At 44.9% G+C, this 7,323-nt stretch overlaps 2 protein-coding genes across 2 annotated transcripts; both read right to left on the bottom strand.

The window, feature by feature from the left end:
* Positions 1–1,810: 1,810 nt before the first annotated feature.
* CCR75_003921 (uncharacterized protein) lies at positions 1,811–3,163 on the bottom strand (the record flags this gene model as incomplete). The annotated part of the gene is made up of 1 exon (XM_067962012.1): positions 1,811–3,163. The coding sequence occupies one exon, from the start codon at positions 3,161–3,163 to the stop codon at positions 1,811–1,813; it is 1,353 nt and encodes a 450-aa protein (XP_067815104.1).
* Positions 3,164–3,186: 23 nt separating this feature from the next.
* CCR75_003922 (uncharacterized protein) lies at positions 3,187–6,697 on the bottom strand. Its single transcript, XM_067962013.1, has 3 exons — positions 3,597–6,697; positions 3,396–3,536; positions 3,187–3,328 (listed from the first exon to the last, which is right to left on the bottom strand). Exons 1-3 carry the CDS (start codon positions 6,593–6,595, stop codon positions 3,256–3,258), a joined length of 3,213 nt encoding a protein of 1,070 aa, XP_067815107.1. The 5' UTR covers positions 6,596–6,697; the 3' UTR covers positions 3,187–3,255.
* Positions 6,698–7,323: the final 626 nt, after the last annotated feature.

Genomic DNA, 7,323 nt, shown 5'->3' on the forward strand with positions numbered 1-7,323 from the left:
GGCAGAGGTGGCGAAAGACGTGTAGCAAGGAACATTGATTCTTTTCAGCGACGTTTGGAACGTCTAAACCACGACACAATTTTACGTATTATTAATGATTCTGCTTCCAGGATTGTTCTCACTGACGTGAGAACAGTCCTGGAAGCAGAATCATTAGTAAAACGTAAGATTGTAAGCTAGGCAGACGCACCTTGACAACCTTTTCCAACCTTCTCACTTACACGCTTTGTGATACGCAGACACACTCGCTACGATAATCTTCCGCGTTTTTCAGTAACATAGCGTCATTAAATATATGGACTTGAGCCACTGGCTATGGCCCATAGATTTTCTCCAGTGCTTGTCCCTCTGCAGCCAACAAAAATCAGCATTTGCAGACTCAGAATACTTTTTAGTATCAGGACACGCCAACCTGATGTGTCCCGCCTTTCCAAACTTGTAACGCTTGCGTCCGTCTGACATTCCAGTCTGTACATTGCTAACGACATCTCGATCCAATCTTGTTCGAAGCTCAATTTCTGTGAATTGCGCGAAGTGGGCTTAATCCTCCGCCTGCCTCATATAGTCAGTGCGCATAAGATTCAATCATGCCAGCATCGAAACTCCCATCGCTAGATCGGAACAGTGACGATGTTATCCTGCACAAGATTGTCGACGCCGCCACAAGCCTCGCTAAGTGCAACAAGGTACAGATAGTGCTCAGTCCATGTTCTGCTCGCACTCTTGGGTGTCGCGAAAAGTTTTATACTTTGCGCAAGCGTGACCTTGCTCGCAAAGGTGTACGTACAGCAGCCTCTGCAGAGCATGTTCTAGTGTCGGCTGATCATCCCACCGGATTGAGGAGAAAGTAGAAATGGGTTTATTACGAAAAAAATTCCCTAGTGCATTGCTGTTTGAACTCACAACCAACCATAATGATTCTCATGCTTGTTCCTTTACGGAGATTGGACGACCAATACCGGCTTCTATCTCTCGCACTAACTCTGCAAGCTTCTGAAGCTGCATTTGAAACTCAACTTTGATCTTCTGGATTCCAATTCTTTCAGCCAAAGGAGCATATATTCTTACTATACATTTTAATACCCCACCCTTGATTGATTTTTGTTTGACCCAAGGGTAGATTTTAGTCAGATGGATTTGCAGGATATTTTATTATATTATATAGTAATATTCAGAATTCTTATCCATAAATAGGTATAGACCATTATACCTATCTATTTTGCAGACTAATCAGCTGTAGGAGTAATCAAAGAGAGAGTTACAGATAAGATAGAGATAAGAATTCAATTACATGTTTAGTATTAGATTATAATTAAGTTAGCATTCAATTACATGCTAAGTATTAGATTATAATTAAGTTGGCATTTACAAAGCAATTACATTAATACAGTTTTCATATAACCCTCTTTAAGCGAGTTACCTTAAAGAGGAGTCTTCCTCTGCACGTACTAGTGTATGTGAAATAACGCAAGGCACCACTCGCAACTGAAGCAGTGCGAAGTGGACTTGTCCTGAAGCAGTACAACTCGTAGTGCCCCGTTACACTGAACAATTGCTATGTATTTCGAAATATTGTGTGACAGCAATGGGAAGCATTGCTTGATATTTGGCGTGCAAAACATTATTCTTCCATGATATTTTGCTATTCAGTCAATCGAGTCAAAAACCGAATATTTATGATTTAAGTTTTTGCTCTCACACCTCCGCTATATACAATCGATCCTGTCTATTCTTCGATTAATGTGATTAAAATGGACCAAAATTCTTGCAATTCTTTGGTCTAATATACCATTTAGCAAAAAGCTGATCTCTATTCCAAGTTCATAACCTCGTGAACAAGCTTAAGCAGACTATTGCCAAAAGTTTCTAGCGAGAAATGTTCGCGAGCACGAACTCTACCGAATGCACCTAGCTTTAAGGCTAAAGCGCTGTTTGCGGATCCGCAAAGCCCTTCCATGGCCAAAGCGAACGCTTTCGGCGTTTGCTTACACAGGAAGCCTGCCTCACCGTCGGTGATTGACTCCATTGGACCACCAGAATTCACGGCAATTACCGGAGTACCGCACGCCATTGCCTCGACAGGAACAATACCAAAGTGCTCTTGATCAGGTGTGTATATGACAGCTTGAGCTTTCCGCAGCAGCTCGAGTTTCATTGCATTCGAGACGGATGTGCGAAAGTCAACGTGTGCTTCAAGACCATACTTGCCGACCACTTCTTGAAGCTCAACAAGATGCTCCTTGTTCTCCGCATTAAGCGGGTCGTAGCCTCCCGCTACAACAAGTTTGACATGCTGAAATGTGTCCATTCCTATTTTGTTGCGCAGCTCTGCAAGTGCTTCAATAGCCAGTGCCACATTCTTCTTACGCTCAAAGCGATTTATCGACACAAACAAACCCGCGTCGCGCTGCACGTCCGCATTCGCAGTGTCACTGTAAGCCTTGACATCGACTGGCGGGTATAGTATCCTCATAATCGTACGCCTGAGTCGTGGAAAAACTTTTCTAAAAACGCTTCGTGTAAACTTGCTATTAACAACGACACTATCCGAAGAAGCAGTCGTAATTTCCTCTAAAAAGTCAAGCGGAACGCGATACAAACGTTTCCACGGCGAGTCGGAGCGAATACAAAGCAACTTGTCGGGGAAGTGGCCGTAAAAGAGCACAGGCTTGCCCAGTGCTCGCAGAAACGGAATAGTGATCGAGACTTGGTCCACCACAAAGACGTCCACGTCATTAACATGTAGAGAAGCGATACATAATGTCACAAACAGTACACGCAAGAAAGCGCAGAAGGCGTAGCACTTGCCCAGGATTGTGCGCGGAAGCCAATCGCCATACACGCACACGTGCGCAGCTAATGGTCCATCGCCACGCGTCTCTTCAAAGCAGTGATTTATATCGTGATGGGCTGTGAAGATGGTCACATGCGCTCCACGTTGTTGTAGCGCGATTGCTGCATTCACCACGAGGTTCTCCGCGCCGCCAATGCCAAGATCCGGGTGCAGAAATCCGACGCGAAGCAATTCAGTACCTTTAGATGGTCGAATAGCGCGAGGGATCACGCAGCTGAGTCCATGTAGAAAAGCCCAGCCAACGACGATGAGCAGTATGATCCCTGAGGCTACTATGACATATAAGGCTGTTGCGAGGGCAAGCGCCATATTTGGTAACGCAAGAATTTAAACAGTTTGAATTTAAACTCGTTAAAATAGCAATATATCATTTTGTGCAAGTAAATAAAGAGCACTCGACTTTAGTAACACTGAAAAGCAGGGACTGGAGGAATGACGGTCGGATCCCAGCGGCAGAAGTAGCCTTTCCAGAGTCTAAAGCAAATCACGCGACGCAGTCAATAGAAATACCATCAATGCGTCCGTGAGAGTTGCAACGTACTTTATATTTTTGGAGAGCGTGCTGGGGAAGAGCACAGTCGTTCGGTTGCCAGACGCGTACATGGGATTTGTAAAGCGTTCGCTTTGGCGGTTGATGTCGCTCCAGATTGAAAACACGCGATGATTGGCGAAAAACTCCTTTCTACAAAAAACGAATACTATATAAAAACTGGATTAGGTACACAAGAGTTAAGAAACTCACCGTTGACGTTCACAATCAAACATAAAGGTGCCAAACTTGCAGGAATAAACATGGTCGGCAAGCGTAAGCAGAAATCTCTCATTAAATTCGCATTCGGTTGGAAATTGGCGAGTATACTGCCAAACACAGTCAAGCCAGAGCAGAAATACGGGCGATCGTTGATCGTTAGAAACATCACGTCGAGCGTGACCACTCCTCAGTGCGAATTGATGTCCAAACGCACACCATTCCTTTTCAACAAGTACCTGGAACCCACGTACAGTGCGGTAGTATGGATCAAGCAATAATTCCGCTAGCGCTACCATCTGCGCTGTGCGGTCCCACCCATCGCTGCAATGCGTTAGCACGGACATGCCATTGTGCACTGTATGCGCCAATTCGATAGAAGCTTTCAGAATTAATCGCACATGACGAAGCCATCCAGACGCATCGATTCGTCCATAGAAGCTGCTTGATGACTCATCGCTCACGCTTTTCTTCGGCTCAAAAATTGACGCTATTGCGAGAAGCGATTGTCGTACCGAGTGAATGTTGTCCACATTCATAAACACGAGCTTAGACCCGCGATAATTGCTCGATATTTCGGTTCCTTTGCCCATGGCTTTATTCCCGACAGCAGCAAGCTGACTACGCGCATCCATTATCGTAAAACGTCCAAGCGCTTTCTGATTGCTGGAACAACAGAGCAAACGAACAAGCAGCTCATCTTCTCCACTCCGTGCCGATTTCAATCCCACAAGCGGTTGACTAGAACGAACAATTGTGGCTCCACTCGAGCGATTTATCCAACTCACAACAGGTAGTCTTTGATGCGATCTAAATGCAGCTGCTGTCTTAAGGCGAACATCGGAGATATCGGCCGGCACGACGAGGTGCCGCGGGTACGTTTCGCAGAGCGTATACTCTGAAGATTGGTCGATACAGCGCAGGTGATCTGGATACGACAGCAATCCGATTCGTGTATATTCACGACGAAGATCGAATTGCACTTCTTCGGATGGGGCTACGATCGGGCAATAAGCAAAGCAAAATGCATCGAGCAAGGTTTTCGGGAAAGCCAAAAAGCTTAAGCACTTGATAAGCTTGCTATACTCGCTGTAGTCTCTTATCGACAATCGCGCTACTTGTGTGTCTTTGCAATGAATAACGACCTTGAAAGAGTCATCTGGCGCGAAATCAAGCGAACTTTGTGTTTTTTCGAGCAAAGTCGTTGGATTTACTATCGTAGACGTCGCTCGGGGTTCAATGCGATCAATTGAAGCGATTGATAGCACCGGGGTCTGCCAATCGATTTCTTTACAGCCAAGCAAACGTGCAAAGAGACAGCGGTAGTTTGTGATGAACAATTTTCCGCTGATGTAGTGAGTGACACACGATCCGTCGTTAGAAAGCATTACTCGCTGCATACTCGTCTCAACGTTGGCGTAGCACGACTCTCCAGGTAGAAATACAGACTGAACCAGCTCGGATAACGCCATATCCGACGTTGGCTTCGATTCTGAAGCTACAAAAGGTTTTGCAGCCTCTATCTCCTTTGAAGCAGCAGCATCATACACATTATTGCAGGGGCAAAATCCAATGTAAACTGGGCGGCCGACAAGCTGAAGCCAGCGCTTCACTTCTTCTGTCGTCACACTTTCAATAGGAACTCCATTGATCGACTGAAGGAGATATCCGAGGCGCACTTTACCACTTGCTTCGGCTTGACCCACTCCATCACTTGTGGTTGTATCTCGTACAAAGGATTTCACTGCTAGCCGATTCTCAAATGGCGCTCCAGCGGCTGTCAGGATAATCCCAAGTGAGCCTTCTCGAAACGGGACAACGCGTATCTTGCTTTGTTGCAACTCTTCAATCATCGGGTCTCGTAATATCCTGGCAAATTCCAGGAGTTTCTTTGGATGGTTCTGCTGTTCTAAAGCAATACCATCGCGCTCATCTTTTTGATACGCGCGCATTAAAAGTCGCAAGCAGTCAGTGTTATCCGACTGGCGCAATTGTGAAGAAAGTAGCAGCAATCGCGCAACACAGATATACCGAAGTAACGGGAAACCCGTCCAAACAGTGTCGTCACTTCTACTGACCAACATTGGCTGCTGTAGTAGCTCACTGTCAGACTTGTCGGTCATATTTATTGCAGGAAACTTAATTGTCGCTCGACCAGTGTCCAGAATCATAGCGTCCCAGATCCACAAAAGTTCTTTGAGTGCATACTCACGGGCAAACAACAACCGTATCCACCTTAAGCAATATGTTTCTGGAACAATTTCCAGATTTTGCAGGTGGTAAAACAGCTGGGGATCCTTTTCCTGCAGCAATTCATACTGGACATGCTGGCACAATTGTTGCAGTGCCGGCTGCTTCTCCTCTGCTTCCTGGCCAGACTGTATTTTGCCACTATCATTTTCTTTAAGCGTGAAGCTAGTAAAGAGTCGACTGCTATCATTATTCGACACTGAATCTTGCCTTGTTTTGACAATCTCATAGAATGGCTTGAGAAATAGCATAATAGCCTCAAAGACTAAAAAGGTGTCCGCTTCTGTGTGCTTTGGAAGCTTCTTGACTTGATCATCTTTAATTTGCTCTTCCTGTTTAAAATTTAAAAACGCATAGAGTACGACCGCTACTACGTCGTGCATGCCTTGACGGTAGGCTACGTCTGGATGGAGCCGGCACCACACAAAAAGCACTTGGCGCAGCGTACTCAGGTACAGTTCATTTTGAAAGTAGCCCTCATTTCCAACCGGATACAACCGATTCAGATCCGAATTAATTTCCTCTAGCAGCGTTCCGTCTGAAAAATATTGGCACCAGCTTGCAGCACTGTTTGGAGCCGAATTCTTGGCAGCCGTCAAGGCTGTCAGCGGATCAGCATTACCTTCCGCATTGATCTGGAAAACCATGTGCTGCTTTAAGCGCTCATAGCGCTCACGTTGCGCTTCAAGAGCGCCGCCTTGTAGGCCGAACGCCGTTATCCAGCGCGTTCCATGAGACTCCATGCAAATACCGATCGTCGTAATCAATCAGTTATTTCGAACAACACTACGATTTTTTATATACGTGGCCGCTTCTGTAACCACATCACACCGAAATTTTGACACTGTAAGCTTTTTGCATTTTGATTGCATGCCGCTATGAGATGCCATCACAAAGCGGCACTTGTGCAAAGTGACAAAGCGACACCAGTGCAAAGTGATAAAGCGGCACCTGTGTAAATGCAATCAAAATGCAAAAAGCTTACAATGTCACAATTTCTCTTACGAACACAATTTAAGAAAAAACTTATTCCGTCTGATCGGTGCGTTTAGTACACTTGCCAAATATTCCTATTCATTCAGTGTACTTTAAGGTTAGTCGCATATGTACGCGCTTGCTTCTGCAAGTCATTAGAGGATGACTCGTCATCAAATGGTCTTTGGGAATAATTCATTACTCGATTTGGGCTAAAGTTGCCCTATCCCCGTTAAGTACATTTCGTGTTCATGGTTGTAACGGGGTGTATCGTTACATGAAATTAACAATAAAAGATTGTTAATTAATATGATGCACACAGGTGTATTCCATTGGAAGGGATGACGCCTAGCGTCATCCTAGATATGATGTATTTAGAATAATACGCTCGCAATATGTAACGGGGTGTATCGTTACATGAAATTAACACACAAAGGTTGTTAAATAATATACCATCTAAAAGGTAGATCATATTAAGAGAACTTTACTTTATATA

The sequence above is a fragment of the Bremia lactucae genome, linkage group LG3 (genome assembly GCF_004359215.1).
Source record: "Bremia lactucae strain SF5 linkage group LG3, whole genome shotgun sequence".
Taxonomy (NCBI): Eukaryota; Oomycota; class Peronosporomycetes; order Peronosporales; family Peronosporaceae; genus Bremia; species Bremia lactucae.

Excerpts from the sequence above, each read along its gene's own strand:
- CCR75_003922 (XM_067962013.1), bottom strand. The coding sequence starts at position 6,595 with ATGGAGTCTCATGGAACGCGCTGGATAACGGCGTTCGGCCTACAAGGC. Across the intron at positions 3,537-3,596 it reads TTTGATTGTGAACGTCAACG|AAAGGAGTTTTTCGCCAATC; the intron begins GTGAGTTTCTTA and ends CGTTTTTTGTAG. Across the intron at positions 3,329-3,395 it reads ACGCTCTCCAAAAATATAAA|ACTCTGGAAAGGCTACTTCT; the intron begins GTACGTTGCAAC and ends GATTTGCTTTAG.